Below are 19,896 nucleotides of genomic sequence, written 5' to 3' on the forward strand. Positions count from 1 at the left end.
AGAAATAGAAACATCCATGATGAGAGAGAATCATTGATTGGCTGACTCCTGCACTTCCCCTACTGGAGATCGAGCCCACAACCCCGGCATGTGCCCTGACCAGGAATCGAACCCCGGACCCTTCACTCGCAGGCTGACGCTCTATCCACTGAGCCAAACTGCTAGGGCCATAGACTTCTTTTTAATTTTAACAGTTTTAATTTCAGACCATCAGAGATTACTTTGAGTCTGAGTTTGCGAGGCCGCTGCTCAGGCCTTCCCTGAGCTGGGCAGGTTAGATGTGGCCCCTTTCAGCCACACTTGGTTTGGACACAGCCTGTCTGCCGGTTGGAAAAGTGGGCTTATCTGTTAGATAAGCCTCAAGGAGTGAATGTCTGCTGGGAGGAAGTTACGGCTCTAGGTTGTTCATTCATTGCAGATTTGAGCAGATCTTGCCTGGAGCAGTACTCAGCATCACTCCAGGGGTTTACGGCGGCAGGAGATACCGAGGGTTACTGCCGATAGGAGATGCTCTGACCTGCGGTGACCGTGCTTTGCTCGGGGCCGTGGGAGCCCTGCCTCTGAGGGAGGCCTTTTCTGGAAGGCGGTGGATGAAGAAAGGGGAGGGGCTCATGCGGCAGGAACAGTGTGTGGTGAGAAAGCAGCCGCGCTGCTCTGGGAGCTGCATTCAGGTTTTAGTTGCTGGAGGGCCAATTGCAAGAGCAGAGGGTGATGAGCGCCTCACCAGGCCAGGGCGTGAAGAATCGGTGCTTCGGCCTGCACCGGCACTCCGCTCCCGGCCTCTTTAAGGACCACAGCCGTGACACCCAAAGACGCGCTGCTGTGGGTGAGACAGGCCTTGTGTTGGGTGCTCACAGCAGTGCCTGGCAGGTAGTGAGCGCTCCCTGATGCCCGCTCCTCCTCAGCAGGGGGATGGAGGGTGGTCTGAGTGGGATGAGGCTAACAAGGCAGAGAAGCCGATTGGAGAGTAATTGCAATTCTTCAGGTGATGTTGGCACTAAAACGCGGCGGTGGGATTAGAGGGGCAGCTTGAGGAGATTGGGAGATGACATTGTAAAGCTTGGTGTTGGACTAGAGGGAGGGGCAGATGGTGGCAGCCAGAAGGTGACCGGGTAAACAGTGGTCCCGCCGACCTGGAGAGCGGGCAGGGAGGCAGGGGCGATGGCAGGAGGAGTGGTGGGAAGTCCGTGGACGTGTCAGGTGAGGTGGTGGCTAGAGGTGGCTGGCGTGGTGTAAATGGATTTTGGGCTGCACTGAAGATCTCCTGGGGAATATGGAGAAGAGAAAAGGCCAGGACCCGTGGTCGGCAAACTGCGGCTCGCGAGCCACATGCGGCTCTCTGGCCCCTTGAGTGTGGCTCTTCCACAAAACAGCACGACCTGGGCGAGTCTATTTTGAAGAAGTGGCGTTAGAAGAAGTTATAAGTTTAAAAAATTTGGCTCTCAAAAGAAATTTCAATCGTTGGACTGTTGATACTTGGCTCTGTTGACTAATGAGTTTGCCAACCACTGGCCAGGATGCTGCTGGGGATCACACATTAAGAGAAGGACAGAGGAGGTGAAGCTAAGACCGGACTCTGAGGCCACACATAGAAACCAAGGGGCTGGAGGGACCTCTGAGGAGGGTGATGGGCAGGGCAAACGTCTTGCAAAGGACACAGAGGGTAACCAGAGAATGCTGCATGCTCCTGATTCTATGACAATTTTAATGTTTTGGAAATTGGGTGTGATTTATAGCCTACATATCCTCCTATATAATAAAGGGGGAGTATGCAAATTGATCATCACTCTGCCACAAAGATGGCGGCGCCCACAGCGGAGATGGGGTTTCTGTAACACAAGATGGCTGCCCCCACAGCGGAGGCCGAGTTCCTGTAAGGAGCCTTAATGAGCAATCAGCAGGGACCTGAGGCTGTGTGAGCCCCCTCCCACCCCCGCCCCGGGGCTGGGCCAGAGGACCTCCGGCTGCTCCCCTATCCCAGCCCCAGGCCAGGGGACCACAGCTGCACCCCTCACCCTGGTGCCAGCCCCGGGGGACATTAAGCCATGCCCCCCCCCCCCCCCGCCCTGGCACCGAGCCAGGGGACCTGAGGCTGCACCCCCACTCCCTGCCCAGTGGGGCTTGACGGGGGACCTCAAGGTGTGCCCCCGCCCCGGGCTGGGCTGGGGGACCTCAGGCCATGCTCCCCACCTCGGTGCTGGGCCAGGGAACCTGAGGCTGAGTGCGCGCCCCGCCCCCCCCCCCCCCCCCCCAGCGGGGCTTGATAAGGGTGGGATGGGCCGGGTCTGGATCTAGCCCAATGTGCGGGGGTGAGAGCTGGGTCAGGGTCTCCTGCAATTTTGAGGTGCACATGGGTAGGTGGGGACTTGACTCTGGGTCCCATGGTGCACCCCAGACTCTGACAGGAGGACAATTTTCATATACATTTTACTAATTTTCTTTCATCTCTGACACTTTTATTATAGAGAAAGGGCAAATAGCAATATTAAAATATATCTAATTAATCCCCTTTTAATGTGCACGAATTTTGTGCATTGGGGCACTAGTGTTTAATATAATTTCCCCTCAAGAAGCTCTTACTAAATTGATGTTATACCTTATAATCAGGGCAACTTAGAATTGCAAAATATGATGACTGGTGACCTTAGTAAAAGCAATTTTAATTCCAAGGTCAGAGCCAAAGCCATACTGCAGTAGGTGGGTGGTGAATAGGTGTGTTGGCTGGAAACTGGATGGACAACTTCCTTAAGTTCGGAGGGAAGAGGATTCAGCTGGAGAGGAACAAGATTAAGTGGAGGTTTTCTGTGCATGAAAGGGCCAGAGGTCTATTGATTGATGCCTTTGACTTTGTGGCTTTTCTTGTTGTGAAATTAGAGTGAATTAAACATTACAATGCAAAGGATGAAGTTCCCTTCAGTCTTGGTGCATGATGGACATTAGTAGACATTGGTGTATGTATCACAGTATGCCAAGTACAGGTTCAAGGACGAGGGCAAAGGGTTTTGTGATGAGGCGAGGGCAACAGAACTGATGAGGAGGTGGCTGCTGGCTGGCTTCGCTCTGCTGGCTGCCCTGCAATTACAGTGATAAAGGAGAGGGTTTGGTGAGCTGGAGTACTTATACCCCAGGCAGTATTTACATTCATTTATGTCTAACTGAAGAACATATTGAAGTCAGAAAAAGAAGCATGTGCAGAGGAGCTATGGGCCGAAGAAGCCATTAACTTAAAAAAACATCCAAACCTGTGAAGAATGTTTGTGAGTTTATTTGAGCCCAACTGTCAACAATTGTTGGGAAGCGGAATCTCAATGTTCCAGAGAATGGCTGTTTTCCACCTTGTTTTGTACATCACAATCAAAGGAGGAGAGGTAAGTGGGTTACATGAACTCCATTGGTGATGGATTAAGGAGGCGGGAGGAAGCAAAGGTGGGGAACCTCGGATTGGATAAAAAGTAAAGTGATAGACACAAACTTCTTTACTTAGGTGGGTGCAGGATAGATAATAGTCAACGATTAACTTAGTAACAATGATGAGATTTGTGGTCTCTGCAGAGTGGTGCCTGTGCTTTGAGGGTTCTGGGAAAAGGAGAATTACTTTCACATTCCAACGACATGTTATCATAGATGCAAGAGGACAAGAGGCTCAGTGAAGGTAAAGGTTGACCTTTGTCAGGGAAGATACTGGCCTAGGACGTGACTACCCACCATCACTGCTTCTAGTTGAAGTTTTAATTTCAGACCATCCTTTGTGGTGACTTTAGGTCTCTGAGTTTGCAAGACCGCCATGCAGGCCTTCCCTGAGTTGGTCGGGTTAGCATGTAGCCCCTTTCGTCCACACATCCCCCTTTTGGCCATAAATCAATCCAAAGGATGCACTGATGACCAACCTTCTGGTTGGATCCCACGGGGTCCCACGGTGCTAGGCAGGATCATTCCTGGGAAGTCTCAGTGGCGGCATTTGTCTTGCTGAACAGGGTGGACCACTGGGGATGGGGCAAGACCATAACTTTAGATGGCACTTAAGGTCAAATTATTATTATTCAAAATAAAAGGCAAGTAAACGAGAGGCAGTCAGATCCTATACATCCTTGTTAAAAAGTATCTTGGATCATTTCTAATATTTGAGCCACCATGATCCAAGTCTTTTTGCTGCTCGTCTTAAGTTTTGTTTTTCTGCATCTAGTGTAACATTTACATACCAGGAACAAAAGCAATAATATTAAATCAGCAACACTGATTAGGAACAGAAAATGTCTAATATTAGACAAGGAAGTATCTGAGGGGAACAAGCATTGGCTGTTATCCAGAAGTTCTCATTTTCTTTCTGGGCAGTTAGCTTCATCCATTCCTATAGTGAGGCAATACTCATCTAGAATACTCATCTAGACTAGATCCATATATAATGGTACCACGGGAAGTATGGGGCGGTGTTCTGGGAGGGGTTTGTCCAAGATGGTCCTCTGTAATAGACACAGCCTGAAAAATGTACCAAAGCTTACATTGATAGAAGACCACCAGTGTGTGGCCAACAGAACATTAACTTCATTATCATAGCTGATAACCAGAATATCATTGTCTATCAGGTAGGAAAGATTAACAGATACCCAAGTTAACTTTTTCATGTCTAATAGGAAAAGGTTTCTAGAAAGATAGATATTGTTTCCACCAGGAATCCATAAGGAGGATAATCTATATAATAAAAACCCAGTAGTCATAGCGACCAGCGAGGCCGGCCCCTCCCCCGGCCCCATCCCAGATCAGCCTCTCCCACCCTGATTGAGGGTGGGTGGCTGGCCAACCCCCACGCTACTCCCCCGTGGCCCCTCGCCCAGGCCAACCCACAACCCTGGCATGTGCCCTTGACTGGAATCGAACCCGGGATCCTTCAGTCTGCAGGCTAACGCTCTACCCACTGAGCCACACCAGCTAGGGCCAAAAATGTTATTTTACTTTGAAGACAGTAATAACTGAAAATAACAGGTTTCTTTCAGGCCACATCCTAAAAAGGTAGCTGCTTTTTTATGTCTTAGGCCTATATACAAGGATCTTAAAAGACCCCTGACCCTGCCTTCTGAAGATTTTAGGTTAACACGTTTATCTTAAAAACTGTGAGGTGCTTCATTTTTTAAAAAAACCGGCCACCCCCCCTTCCTCAACCATATTGTCACATCATCCAAGTTACACTTTATAAACAGCCTTGATGTGCTACACACGTGCAAAAAGTACACAAAGTGGGTAAACTGCTTTACCTTAGAAGCATATGTTTAGTAATCACTTAGTCACATTATTTTATTTTTGTGAAGTGAGAACTGATAACCAAACCTTTCCAGCAGACCCACCGGACGATAAATATCGCCGTATGTTTGATTCACAGCACGTTTGGGCATAAACCCTTCCATTACAGCTTTGTGTTTCTCACCAAAACCTTTTCTCCTGTGCGTGTTTTCGCTAAGATCCCTGGCTCTGGGTTACATTTTGAAAACTGCCCATTACAGATAAAGCACCTTTCCAGGTACGTGCGCCTCTGAGAAACAGCTGTATCTGTGCACACCAAAGTGTGGGCACACGTTTTCAGACACACATGTCCATAGGGTGCCTGCACTGCGCTCCCAGCACATGCCCACCGCATGCGTGCAGCCGTGCACCCAGGTCCCGGCACAAACAGGCTGCCCCCGAACACGCGGGAGCCCCGCGGCCTCCCCAGCAAAGTTAACGGCGCAGCTACACCGGCTGCGGCGTGACCCTCTCCACCCCCACGGGCCTGGGGCCACATGGTCCACACCCACCCAGCGGGAGCAGCTCTGCCTGGGGCTCCACTCCATGGGGCGGGGGCAGGGGCGGGGGCGGAACAGCCGGTGCCGGGAGGCGCCAGCGGGTCTTTATTTATTTTTAAAAGACTGAGCCGTGCATGCCGGGCCCCCAGAGCTGCCCCGGCCTGGGCGAGGGGCCGCCAGTGGTTTGCTGGGCCAGCCTGGGCGAGGGGCCGCGGGGGAGTAGCGTGGGGTTGGCTCGCCACCCACCCTTAATCAGGGTGAGAGAGGCTGATCTGGGGTGGGGCTGGCGGAGGGGCTGGGTTCACTGGCCGCAGTGGGCGTCATAGCAACTGCTCTTTGGTTGTTATGGCATTACGACCACTGGGTTTTTATTATATAGACTAGAGGCCCGGTGCACAAAATTCGTGCACGGGGGTGGGGTGTCCCTCAGCCTAGGCTGCACCCTCTCCAACCTGGGACCCCTTGAGGGATGTAAACGGGCAGTCGGACATCCCTCTCACAATCCAGGACTGCTGGCTCCCAACTGCTCGCCTGCCTTCCTGATTTCCCCTAACTGCTTCTGCCTGCCAGCCTGATCACCCCCTAACCACTCCCCTGCCAGCCTGATTGATGCCTAACTGCTCTCCTGCCAGCCTGTTTGCCCCTAACTGACCTCCTCTGCCAGCCTGGTCCCCCCCAACTGCCCTCCTCTGCCGGCTTGGTCACCCCTAACTGCCCTCCCCAGAGGCTTGATCGCCCCCAACTGCCTTCCCTTGCAGACCTGGTCCCTCCCAACTGCCCTCCCCTGCTGGCCATCTTGAGATAGCCATCTTGTGTCCACATGAGGGCAGCCATCTTTGACCACATGGGGGCAGCCATCTTATGTGTTGGAGTGATGGTCAATCTGCATATTACTCTTTTATTAGATAGGATAAAGGCCTGGTGCACGGGTGGGGGCCAGCTGGTTTGCCCTGAAGGGTGTCCCGGATCAGGGTGGGGGTTCCTTTGGGGCATGGGGCGGCCTGAGCGAGGGGCCTGTGGTGGTTTGCATGGTGACTCAAGCGGAGGCCCTGATATCTGGTTTATTTATCTTTTACAATGGAAACTTTGTAGCCTGGTGCGGAGGCCTGGGCCAGCCAGGGTGTGCGGAAAGCTTGGCTTCCTCCATTGCTGGGGAAACCCAAGCCTCCCTTCTGCTCTCTGTGGCTGTAGCCATCTTGGTTGGGTTTATTTGCATATTTTATCCTGATTGGCTGGTGGGTGTGGCTTGTGGGTGTAGCAGAGTGATGGTTAATTTGCATATTACTCTTTTATTAGATAGGATGTTCACAGTAGGATGATGTCTATAGATTAAATTAGACTAGGGTTTAATAAAAATTGTGAAAGTTAAAAAAAAGGAGTTCCTGGTATTTGCATCTCAAAGGTCCTGAGACATTGGTTTTTGAAAGCCAATCTATATAATAAAAGGCTAGAATGCAAATTGTCCCCTCATCTGGGAGTTCTACCAGGAGTTCCCCCAGCTGGCCACGGTGGCCTAATCAGTCCTGATCAGGGCAGGCCAGCTGGCTGGACCCCACCCATGCACAAATTCGTGCACCAGGCCTCCAGTTCTCTAGAAGCATTTTGAGCTGAGCAGGGGAGGTTGGGGGAATGTAAAGGCTCAGTGGGCTTTGATATTCTGAGCCACACACCTCTGACCCTGTCAAGACTGCAACGTAAAACAAGGACAGTACTTTTTAATTCCTCAAGGATTGGCAGATCCTTGGCAAAGGACTAACAAATTCACCCATTTTGAAATGTTTCTTTCCATTTGAGTAGGTTTCTCTGCGGCTCCGTAGCCATTACAGAGATCTAGTTTACAGGGAGCATATAGCTGAGGGCCTTTTCTGACTCATAAGGGCTTGCTTGTATGGAAAAGACACATTGATCTCAGAAGGCCTCATTCTCCAGTCACTTCCCTGGGAATGGGAAAGCGGGGTCAGCTGCAGGGTAGCATTCCCCTTACTGGTGCCAGTAACTGGCCAGACTCTCCATTGTCACTTTATAGTGGGGCCAGGCTATGTTGCAAAGGATTAGCCTTTTAAAAAATATATTTTATTGATTTTTACAGAGAGGAAGGGAGAGGGATAGAGAGTTAGAAACGATCAGCTGCCTCCTGCATGCCCCCTATTGGGAATCGAGCCCACGACCAAAGTATATGCCCTTGACCGGAATTGAACCCAGGACCCTTCTTGGGACCTATGCTCTATCCACTGAGCCAAAAAGGTTAGGGCAAGATTAGCCTTTTTTTTTTTTTTTTTGAGGGCCCCCCAGTCAATTTCTCCCAGTTGAAGAGTTTGTACCCCAATAGGAAAGGGGACTCTGAAGGCCCTGTGGCCAGGTTCCCATCCACAGAGGCATGTGCAGCAAGCCGAGGGTTAGGCATCTCTGCACGTCTCTGGGCTGTTTGGGCCATTCTGAGGGGCGGGCCCCTGTTAAGCCTTCTCTCAGGCTCTCATGGAAGTTAATCATGAAGAAAGGTGGTTAGCAAACGTCAGTCAGTCTCAAGGTTAGTTTCCTCTTGGGAGGTTCTTTTAAAATCATCGTTTTCCCTTTTGGTTCAGCATCTGGTTCATTTAGTTTTAAATACTTATTGCCCTTCTGCGAAAAGCATACGGACATCACTCATTAAAAAACAAAACACAAAAACTCGCCCTATCTGATCAATTGGGACAGATCTGACCAGTAAAATATATGTTGTCCCTTAACGTGCCCTAGTTGAAAGGGGACCGGTTCTGATTTTAAAACAGCCATTAGTTGCTTAGGTACCCCGACCACTTGTACAGAAGCCTTACTCCGAGGCAGAGGGAAACTACATGGGCAGGGTTATAACAGATAAAGTAGCCCCAGTATCTACAAGGCCCTTAGTGACTTCCCCTCTTATGGTAATTTCAATTTCTCCTAAAGAGTTAGTAAGGAGAAGGGGGAATACCCCCTCATCGTCCTGGAGCAGCCCAATGCTCGCTTCTGTTTTCTCTTAGAAAATCGCCCTTCAGGCTTTCTTTTCAATCTTTCTTATGGTGACCCGGCTTCTTACAGCAAAGCCTCCTCCACAGTTTCACAGCAGACCTGACTGAGTAACTGTGGCCTTGCCCTCGGAAACCAGTGGTGTATTGATTGGAACGGGTCAGAAGAGCCAGGATTACCTGTTCTGACAGTTACGTTTTTGTGAATCCATCAGGGTCTGAGTAAAGTCGGGAACAATTGCTGGTTCCTCTCTAGCCGAGACCAGCTTTTTCCAAAGGGAGCTGTTGGAATCCCTCTTCTCATTTTCCCTCAAGTGAGTGGTAGTAGAGGAGGTGGAAGGGGAAGGAAGAAGGGAGGGGAAAGGGCGAGTCTGGACAAGGAAGCTCAGAAAGGGAGGGGGGTGGGGGTAGGCATTTATTAGCTTCAGAATACTAGTTCTGAGACAGTCTCTAGCATTTCTTATTACTTTCCTTTTTAAAAAAAAATATGTTTTATTGATTTTTTACATAGAGGAAGGGAGAGGGATAGAGAGTCACAAACATCGATGAGAGAAACATCGATCAGCTGCCTCCTGCACAGCCCCTACTGGGGATGTGCCCGCAACCAAGGTACATGCCCTTGACCGGAATCGAACCTGGGGCCTTTCAGTCCACAGGCCGACGCTCTATCCACTGAGCCAAACTGGTCAGGGCTGTTTATCCTCATTTTACAAATGGGCAGACTGAAGTTGAACGTGACCAAGTGACAGAGATGGGGTTTGAATGCATCTGGTCCCAGCGGCTGGCTCAGGCCTGGAAGGGACTCGGACCAGGATGGTTGTGAAGTGCTGGGCGGCCCGGAGCGGCTGGAGTCCCGGCAGGATCCCTAGCCACCGAGGGTCCCGAGGATTGGCAGTCAGGCAGGCTGCATTCCTGCCCAGAGGAAGGTGTGTGTGTGTGTGTGTGTGTGTGTGTGTGTGTGTGTGTGGTGGAGGGGGGGGTTGAGGTGCAGGGCCTTGTATTTTAAACAAGGAAATAGCAGCCTGGGGCAGCCACGAGTCAGGATTCCTGGGGAGAATGAAGACGGCTGCAGCAAATGTGTAATTACTGATGGGTTTTGGATCTGATGATCTGAAAGGACTCAAAAAGGAACTTTAGCTAAAGTTTTGTGGGGTTTTTGTTTGTTTGTTTGTTTTGCTTTGCTTTTGTGTGTGTGTTGCTGGTTATTTCAAAGGTTGGTTTTTAGTTTAATTATGTTCTATTTGGGTGGTGCCGTAGGTAGTTTCTCGGAAAGCTAACTGAGATGTCAGCTGTGGCACCAAGACGGCGTTAGGGAGTGTTCTTGAGGCCCCGGTGTGGGAAGGAGGGGAAGGACGCGGACTGCAGAAGTCCGGGCCGCACCCACCGCTCGTAGGTGGGAGGGGGCTTTATGCACCTGTCCTCTCGGGGACCAGGTGTGCGTGCCCGCTGCCCTGCTGTGTCCCTGCTGGGGTGTTTGTCCTTATCTATCTATCTATCTATCTATCTCTATCTATCATCTATCTATCATCTATCTATCTATCATCTATCTATCATCTATCATCTATCTATCATCTATCATCTATCTATCATCTATCATCTATCATCTATCTATCATCTATCTATCATCTATCTATCTATCTATCTATCTATCATCTATCATCTATCATCTATCTATCATCTAGCATCTATCTAGCATCTAGCATCTATCTATCATCTATCTATCATCTACCTATCATCTATCGATCTATCATCTATCGATCTATCATCTATCTATCTATCTATCTATCTTTTTTAAAATATATTGATATTTTCGAGAGAAGAAGGGAGAGAGATAGAGAGGTAGAAACATCGATGAGAGAGAAACATCGATCAACTGCCTCCTGCACACCTCCTACTGGGGATGTGCCCGCAACCAAGGTACATGCCCTTGACCGGAATCGAACCTGGGACCCTTGAGTCCGCAGGCCGACGCTCTATCCACTGAGCCAAACCAGTTACATCTATCTATCTATCTATCTATCTATCTATCTATCTATCTCTATTGTCCTCCTCTCTGTCATTAGTGTTTATGTGCCTTTATTTTAATTTTACAAACACTGTGAATTAATCCGGGTAAGTCTTCCTCCTGTGCAGGGGGTGGGAGTGACCTGCCTGCTCATCTCAGTTCTGCCATTTCCAAGGGGGAAGCTGGGCAGGGCCAGCCACCTGTAAAACGGGGGGGAGACTTACCCGGATCAATTCACAGTGTTTGTAAGATTAGAATAAAGGCACATAAACACTAATGACAGAGAGGAGAATAGAGAGAGACAGATAGACAGAGAGACAGAGAGCAAAAGAAGAGAAGGGGTTGAGAGATAGAGAGGAGGGGAGGGGGGACCTGAGAGGGTAGAGAGCTCTAGCTCGTCCTTCAGATGAGCAGAGGGAGCTCAGGGTCAAGACCCTGCTCAGTTAGGTGTAAAGGAAGATGCCGTGTGTATCAGGGTTTGCATTTACCTCAGAAGGCAGGGTTCAGACTCAAGGCTGCAAGTGAAGCTCCTTGAGTTTGAGTGTTGGAAACAGGAACGGGAACAAGGTGTGAGGCCCTCCCGCCCTCCCGCAGTCCTGGCCTCTGTTGCGTCTAGTGGTAGCTTTGGCCCCTCCCGGCAGCCTGCTGCCTGCCCCCTGCCCTGCTATGGAAGTCGCTCTGTCTCTCCACCCCCCACACACCATCCTTCTTGTCCTTGGTCAGGAGGAGATGCTGGTGAAATTATCTGAGCCCAGTTCTGGTCCTGGCTCCATCTCAGAACCAGCAGGTGACCTTAGGTTTGTCGCCTCTGTTCCGTGTGTCAAATTGGGTGATGATACTGGTCCTGCTAGTCTGTCCTGCTTGTTTCAATGGTCAAGCGACATCATGTATGAGAAACATGCTGAGATGCACCCGATACCCTACGAATGCGCCTCCTCGGCCGGCCGGTCTCCTGCCGGGGGATGGTGGAGAAATTGTGAACCTTGAAGTGCCATTTTGGGGAGCTGCTCTCGACTAGTGGGAATCTAATTAGATTACTGGGAGTCAAGGGGGTTGAGGGGTGATAAAAAATGAAATAAATTGCATTTGAAATAAATATTTTATTTCCACTAATAACAGAAGTATTGGCCTGCAATCGTAGCAAAAGCATTTGAAGAAGATTATTTAAGACTAGAGGCCCTGGTGCATGAAATTCGTGCATGGGGGGGTGTCCCTCAGCCTAGCCTGCACCCTCTCCAATCTGGGACCCCTTGAGGGATGTCTGACCACCTGTTTAGGCCCAGTGGGATCAGGCTTAAACGAGCGGTTGGACATCCCTCTCACAATCCAGGACTGCTGGCTCCCATCTGCCCTCCCCTGCAGGCCTTGTCCCCTCTAACTGCCCTCCCCTGATGGCCTCGTCCACCCCAACTGCCCTCCTCTGCTGGCCCGATTACCCCTAACTGCCCTCCCTGCTGGACTGATCGCCCACAACTGTCCTCCCCTGCAGGCCTGGTCCCCCCCAACTGCCCTCCGTGCAGGCCTGGTCCCCCTGCAACTCCCCTCCCTTGCTGGCCTGGTCTCCCCCAACTGCCCTCCCTTGCCAGCCATCTTGTGGTAGCCATCTTTGACCACATGGGGGCGGCCATCTTGTGTCTTGGTGTGGTGGTCAATTTGCATATTACTCTTTTATTGGATAGGATATTGGTGTGAGATGGGCAAGAGCTTGACTCTGAGTCCTTGCACCTTGGGGGCTCAGGGCCTTTGCCAGGTGCTGCCCTCCTGATGGGAGCCTCTCCTCCTAGGCTCGCTGGCTCTGGGCAGGGGAGCCGTGTACACTTCCAACTCCGAGGTCAAAATTCCCGAGGATAAACGTGAGTTGGGAGGAGCTGGGAGGGTGGAGCTGGCCAGGGTCCTGTCTTCTCTTTTTGCTGCTGCTTCCTCCCACTCACGTTGATCTCCATCATCTGTAGCTGCCAAGTTGTCCTGCTCCTACTCTGGCTTCTCCTCTCCCCGAGTGGAGTGGAAGTTTGCCCAGGGTGATATCACCAGCCTCGTTTGCTATAACAACAAGATCACAGGTGAGTCCTTCCCCTGGGTGCCCAGTCCCCAGGGCCTTCCCACCTCCTGCTTAGCTGCCTCAGTGTCACAGGCACAGCTTCCCCAGCTCTCCAACTCCCCCCGTGCTGGTTCCTCTCCCCGCAGCTCCCTTTGAGGACAGAGTCACCTTCTCCAACACTGGCATCACCTTCCACTCCGTGACCCGGAAGGACACGGGGATGTACACATGCATGGTCTCTGATGAAGGCGGCACCGCCTACGGGGAGGTCAGCGTCCATCTCATTGTCCTTGGTATGTGCCAGTCTTCTGTGCCCACTGGGCATCGTTGCTTCCCCCAATGCTGGGTGGGCTCTGCTGAGCCTGGGAGCTCGCTGATGGTGCAGGTGCTCTGGGCGGGGACTCGGTCACAGTGAGGGAGGGAGGCCAGCGTGGTGGCTGGGGTATTGCCCTCGTCAGCCACTTTGCCTCCAGGCGCCCCCTCTGCCCTGTGGTCAGCACCTTCTCTCCTCTCCAGTGCCGCCATCCAAACCCACGGTCAACATCCCCTCCTCCGCCACCATCGGGAGCCGGGCGGTGCTGACCTGTTCGGAGTCAGATGGCTCCCCGCCCTCTGAGTACCTGTGGTACAGGGACGGGGCCCTGATGCCTCTGGAGCCCAAGAGAAACCGTGCCTTCAGCAACTCTTCCTACAGCCTGAACCCCAAGACAGGGGAGCTGGTATGGATGGGTGGGCTGAAAAGGGCGGGACACAGGTATGGAACCCCTGAAGGTGGGGAGGAACAAACAGCAGGGTGAGCTGGGCTTTAGGATCCAGAGACATAGAAGGCAGGTGCTTGGCTTCTCGCCAGGACAGGGTGGTTTTCTGCCTCCAGGTCTTCGATCCCGTCTCGGCCGCTGACACCGGAGAGTACTCTTGCCAGGCCCAGAACGGGTACGGGACCCCTGTGATGTCCGCCGCGGTGCGCATGGAGGCCGGTGCGTGCGGGCAGGCAGGGACAGGGCGGGTCAGACGGGGGTCTTTTCTGCTGCGCGGACCGTGTGGTTGGCACCGTGAGTGACATTCATGGCCCGACCGCTCATTTGTGTCTCCAGTGGAGCTGAACGTCGGGGGCATCGTGGCAGCTGTCCTAGTCACACTCATTCTCCTTGGACTCCTGGTTTTCGGCATCTGGTTTGCCTACAGCCGGGGCTACTTTGACAGTAAGTACTCGGCCTCAGAGGCTCTCCCTCCTCCTGTCCCCACGTTGGGCTCCGCTCCAGAGCTGTGGGGGCTGCATGATGGCTCCTCTCTTCCTGGCTGAGCTGCCTCTGTTCTGCTGACACTCACCGTCTATTTCTTCTCTTCCAGGAAAGAAGAAAGGGTGAGTGAGGCGCGGTGCCGGACTCTCCGAGGTGGAGAACATGATGCGTGTGGTTTGATGCTGAGAGGGGCCCAGGGGTAGGGGTGGAGGTGGAGGCCACGCCTGGCAGGGAGACAGCTTCTCCGGCTCACTGCGGCTGCGCTGTCCTTCCCCTCCGCCCCTCGTCCCCACGGAGACCTCGTGATTCCGTCAGGGGCTCGGGTCTGACTGTCCATCTTCTGCAGGACCGAGAGCAAGAAGGTCATTTACAGCCAGCCCGCCGCTCGGAGCGAGGCAAGTGTCTCGGGGGAGGGGGCTCTGGGGCCTGGGTGTGTGTGTTCATTGTGTGAACTGAAAAAGATGAGAGGGCCTGGGCCGGGTCAGCTCACGGCCCGAAGGGTCCTGGGTTCGATTCCAGTCAAGGCCATGTACTTTGGTTGCAGGATCCCTAGCCTGGGTGGGGCCTGTGCAGGAGGCAACCAATGGATGTCTCTCTCTCTCTCTCTCTCTCTCTCTCTCTCCCTCCCTTCCACTCTCTCTAAAAATCAATGGAAAAATATCCTCGGTGAGGATTACCCAAAAGGAGGAGGAGGAGGGGGGAGGGGGGAGGGGGAGGGGAGGAGGAAGGGAAGGGGGAAGAGAGAGAGAGGGAGAGAGGAGGGGGAGGGGGAGGGGGAGGGGGAGACTGGAAAGATTGACGGGGTTCCGTTTCCACAGGGGGAGTTCAGACAGACCTCGTCCTTCCTGGTGTGAGCCTCCCGGGTCTCGCCGCCGCCTTCCTTGGGTGCTGCGGACTCTGGCCCTGAAGCGCCGTCCCCAGGAGGCCTGGCATCTTCCCGCCCGCCCGCGGCCCCCTCTGTTGTCACTGGGATGTGTTTTTAATGTCAGCCCCGCACCCTCCCCTCCTGCCCGCACTGCGGCCCTGTGGCTCCAGCAGGAGCCGGGCCCGCCCGCCGCTCCCTGTCCTCGGAGGCGGGAGCCAAGGGACCTCGGCTGCGGACACCCCGCGGTCTGGGGGCTGCACGCCGCGGCTCAAGGGGTGGTTTGCCGGCATCAGTTTCTTCCGCCTCTGCGCCCCCCCCCCCACCAAAGCGCACAAACAAGGACCCCCGGTGTCTGGAGGAGCGGGCCTGGTTGTGGGGAACATCCAAGCTCGCGGGGTGCGAAGCGGAGTCGGCGCTCCGGCCCTGGAGGAGAAGCGGGTGCGGTGGCTGCGCAGCCGGAGCGCCCGCCCTGCCCGCGGTGGCAGCGCCTCGTGGGCCCCCGGGGGTGGGGGGTGGGGCAGGAGTGCACGTCAGGCTTCCCAGCTCCTCGGTGAGGTTGTTTGAGTCTTCGGATGATGCTGGAAATAAAACCTTGGATCGTGGAAGCTCCTGTGGTGAGTGGGAGGTGAGGTTCTTCGACTCCTTTGTACCGACAAGGAAACGCCTGAAGCCCCGCTCCTGCCCCCTCCTCTCGAGGTGGAGCTTCTGAGACCCTGACCCTCCTCCCAGCCCCTGTGGTGGCGCCCGTGGCTGGCGAGGGCTCCCAGGCAGGCTGCGGGGTCAGTCACCCCACCCCCGCCTCCAGCTCGTCACAGACCGCAGGGCTGCAGGTGAGGGCGTCGGCCCAGCAGGGCTCTCAGGCTTGGAGAGCTGCACCTCCCGCAGGAGGGGAGCACCTGGCGGCTTCACCTGTGGGTGCCGGTCGGGAAGAGACCGCCTGGGACGGCGTGCGGCTGTGTGTGTGTGTGTGTGTGTGTGTGTGAGAGAGAGAGAGAGAGAGGGAGAGAGCAGGCCTGCCCAGCCTCACCTTTCTCTCCCCACTCTGATCCTTCTTTGCTCTTAAATGACTGGCCCCGCCAGTCCCGGTCTGTGGCATAACCAGCGAACATGGCGTCCCAGCAGCTTTGTGCTGTTTCTGTGGGACCGCAAGCACCACTCGCCACATCCTGCTGCCTTGGAAATCCCGGCGGAACTGGTTCCAAAAAGAAAAACAACCACCAAGTAAAGGTCACTCACTAATAAGAATCCCCAGACAGAAATAAAATCTGATTAGCCAATGAAAGTAGAGATTAGGACACATTCAGGAGGAGTGTGAAGCGGGTTTCGGATCTGGGTCCTTGTGGGGAGAAGGTGGGAGTGAGGGAGGGCCGGCGTGGGAGCCACTTGTGTGAGTCAGCTGTTGCCACCTTGGAATTCACCTCTGGCTGCAACAGCCCCTTTGGGAAAACATGTCAGCTTTGTGGAATGTCAAAACCATTTTTTAAAATAAGTTGTTCACATTGAGTTTATTTAAATCCTGAAGTAATACATTTAAAGAATTTTGTCCTTCAAAATCCTCCTGGTAGTCTTACTGATTAAGAAATTTGCCCTGACCAGTTTGGCTCAGTGGATAGAGTGTCAGCCTGCGGACTGAAGGGTCCAGGTTCGATCCTGGGTTGTGGGCTTGCTCCCCAGTGGGGGGCGTGCAGGAGGCAGCCGATTCATAATTATCATCATGGATGTTTCAGTGTCCCTCTGCCTCTTCCTTCCTCTGGGAAATAAAAAGAAAAGAAATTCGCGATAGCTTTCCCTAAGACTTGATGATTATACTTTAACTAGTGGCCTGGTGCATGAAATTTCTGCATGGGGGAGGGGGTCCCCTCAGCCCAACCTGTACCCTCTCCAAACCAGGACATTCCTCTCACAATCTGGGACTGCTGGCTCCTAACTGCTCGCCTGCCTGCCTGCCTGCCTGATCACCCACAACTACCCCCCTCTGCTGGCCTGGTTTTCCCTAACTGCCGTCCCCCCAACCCCGCCACCCTGGTCACCCCCAACTGCTCCCTCCCCTCCCCACCCCTGCCGGCCTTGTTGCCTCACGCAGCCTTCTTTTCACTCGTTTGGTCGCCCCTCACTAACCCCCCTGCTGGCCTGGTCGCCCCACGCAGCCTGCTGTTCGGTCGTTACTGTTACTGCGTCCCGGACAATTTGCATATTCCTCTATTATTAATATAGATTTGGCCTGTGCTTAAATGGGAATGACAGACTGGGAGGTGGATACCAGCACAATTTCCTGGACATGATGTCTGTCTGACATGAATCCACCAGAACAGGGAAGAAATGGTTGAGTGTTAAGTTTTCCCATTTTGCTGAGAGTTTTTATCAAAAATGGGTATTGAATTTTGTCGAATGCTTTTTCTGTGCCTATTGATATGAGCATGTGATTTTTGTCTCTCAGTTTGTTTATGTGATGTATCACATTTATTGATTTGCGTATATTGTATCAGCCTTGAATCCTTGGAATAAATCCCACTTGGTAATGGTGTATGATCTTTTTAATATATTGCTGGATGCGATTTGCTAATATTTTGTTGAAGATTTTAGCATCTATGTTCACGAGGGATATTGGCCTGTAATTCTCTTTCATTGTGTTGTCTTTGTCTGGTTTTGGAATCAGGATAATGCTGGCCTCATAAAAAGAGCTGGAAGTGTTCCTTCCTCTTGGATTTTCTGAAATAGTTTGAGGAGGATAGGTGTCAGTTCTTCTTTGGATGTTTGGTCAAACTCCCTGTCAGGGACCAGCCTGACAGGTTGAACCAGGCTGAGGTAGGGAGGTGGGAATTGAGAAAAGAAAGAAAGACAGAACAGCGGGATCGGGAGGAGTCGGCAGGTAGTCATCGACTGACTGCACCTCTGCAAGCCTTCAAGCTACTGCAGCTAGCTTTATTAACCGCGTAATGCCTTTTATACACAAATACTGAATAGGAGGTCAACAAAGAGGAATGTACTCTCTGTTCTTAATCTCTAAGATAAAGCAGGAGGCCAACTTCTCGGTAAATATTTACAGACTTTTGATAAACTATGAAAGGTCTCTCTATTCTGCTCATCTGCTGACAATAGGAATGTGCCATCAAAACAAGTTAGATCAAAACAAGTCAGGGGACACTGCGTGGGAAGGGACTAATTCTTGTCGGTCCCTTCGGGTGCGAGGACTCTGTCAGCTTACACCCGGTCTCCAACAGTTCCCCCTTCTCTATTTAATTTTAAGCTACTAATATTAAAAGTATAATTTAAACAGTAATAAAGCTCTAATATTAAAACAATTGCAAACAATGCCAATGCAAAACTAAACTACATACATGTTATCATTTTCAAAACTTGAATGTCAAGAGCAAATCTCTGGCTATTAAATAATAACAAAACAATAAGAGAGAAATCAAAACTACGGACATGTTAACATTTTTAGCTACTAAATGAAAGCAAGTCTCTTGTGCTACTGGTGTATATTTATTCAGAGTCCTTGGACTTGGTTACGCAAGACTTTGCAGAAGACTGGCAGCTAACTGATGCTAGCATGAGTAGGAACATGGTTGAAGAAGTAGCTTCAACTTCTTGCTTTTCTACAATCTGCTGCACTTCAGTTGTTAACTTCTTCAGATGACTCTGTTGGCACCTCAGTCCCTTGCGTAGCTTTTAGTTTTCTTCTTCCTTCGCTTTGCCGTTATTAGGGCAGTACTTAGTCCTTTTGAGTGAAGGGTCACAGGAGCTTGTCTGAGTCCATTGTGGTGATACATGTAACGTTCTGACACCCGAATTGGCTGTATTGTTCCTTCTGGAAAGATATAAAACACAACCTCTTCCCCACATTATTACTGAATCTGATGAAACTCTTTTCTGGTTTGTTTCTTTTCACCTAGCTGACTTGGTGGAGGCTATTGTACAGGAGGCCTGATACCTTTTACCTGCTGCATCACAATTCAAAAAATTTTAAAGTAAAAAAAGCATGACTGAGCTTTTCTTGAGGTGACAGAGAACATCTGTCTCCTTTTTGTTTTAGTAAATGATTTTAAGAGTACGATTGACTCTTTCTACAATTGAGTGACATTTATTTTGCCAGATTTGATTAGGTTTAAGTCCTCGGGGATTTACCCCTAAAGTTGGTACAGGAGCGTGGATAATATATTGAGGACATTGCTTCTAATAAAATATGGAAATTGTCATTCTCAAATAATATTTTAATGACTGAAAATTAAATGAAAAGTTCCTTTGAATTAGTGTGCTCTATAGTGGCTTTTTCAATAATTTTTGCTATACTTACCACATAAGCACTATTACTATAGGTTGATGGGCTCTGTAGTAAAATCTGTTAAGGTATAAATAAGAGCTTGGCCCTAACCAGTTTGGCTCAGTGGATAGAGCATCGGCCTGCAGACTGAAGGGTCCCAGATTCGATTCCGGTCAAGGGCATGTACTTTGGTTGTGGGCATATTCCCAGTGGGGGGTGTGCAGGAGGCAGCTGATTGATGTTTCTCTCTCATTGATGTTTCTAGCTCTCTATCCCTCTCCCTTCCTCTCTGTAAAAAATCAATAAAATATATTTAAAAAAAATAAGAGCTTGTATTTCTACTGAAATATAAGGGGTTTCAAGGACCTTTGCTCCCCTGCTGTAGTAGATCTAGCCTTTTTAGAACTGGATCTATCGGTAAAAATGGTTAATGCCTGAGGCATAACATTTCTTTCAATGTGGCAGTTAATACTATTCCCTGTGTTAGAAATAAAGTAAGCCCTTAAGCCAGGGGTCCCGGTAGAATACAAAACATTAAATATTTTGACTTTAATGTAGAGGGCGTGAATATATGATCTGGAAGTACGCACACCGACCTTCCTTGCCCTTGGTCCTAGGCAACCTGTAGCAATGTACAGGTGCTGACTGCTAGCAAGGCAAGGCGTCTTTACTATTTTTATTTCTAGACTATTTCTCCTCTGTTCTTGTGGGCCACTGCCTATTCT

At 51.2% G+C, this 19,896-nt stretch overlaps 1 protein-coding gene across 4 annotated transcripts in view; it reads left to right on the forward strand.

Annotated features, from left to right (window-relative positions):
• Positions 1–19,896, forward strand: part of F11R (F11 receptor) — a 72,900-nt gene that overhangs the window by 8,619 nt on the left and 44,385 nt on the right. For 2 of the 4 annotated variants that reach the window (XM_028127746.2, XM_054712182.1), the window contains exons 2-10: positions 12,548–12,616; positions 12,716–12,823; positions 12,948–13,094; positions 13,318–13,520; positions 13,676–13,778; positions 13,896–14,003; positions 14,152–14,164; positions 14,389–14,437; positions 14,861–17,431. The exons of the other annotated variants lie outside the window; for them this stretch is intronic. In XM_028127746.2, the coding sequence (XP_027983547.2) occupies positions 12,548–12,616; positions 12,716–12,823; positions 12,948–13,094; positions 13,318–13,520; positions 13,676–13,778; positions 13,896–14,003; positions 14,152–14,164; positions 14,389–14,437; positions 14,861–14,896 (836 nt within the window). In that variant the 3' untranslated portion in view covers positions 14,897–17,431. Of the gene's footprint in view, positions 1–12,547; positions 12,617–12,715; positions 12,824–12,947; positions 13,095–13,317; positions 13,521–13,675; positions 13,779–13,895; positions 14,004–14,151; positions 14,165–14,388; positions 14,438–14,860; positions 17,432–19,896 lie in introns of those variants that run through there. 4 annotated transcript variants of the gene reach the window in all.

Source organism: Eptesicus fuscus, chromosome 22, assembly GCF_027574615.1.
Source record: "Eptesicus fuscus isolate TK198812 chromosome 22, DD_ASM_mEF_20220401, whole genome shotgun sequence".
In the NCBI taxonomy this organism is placed as follows: Eukaryota; Metazoa; Chordata; class Mammalia; order Chiroptera; family Vespertilionidae; genus Eptesicus; species Eptesicus fuscus.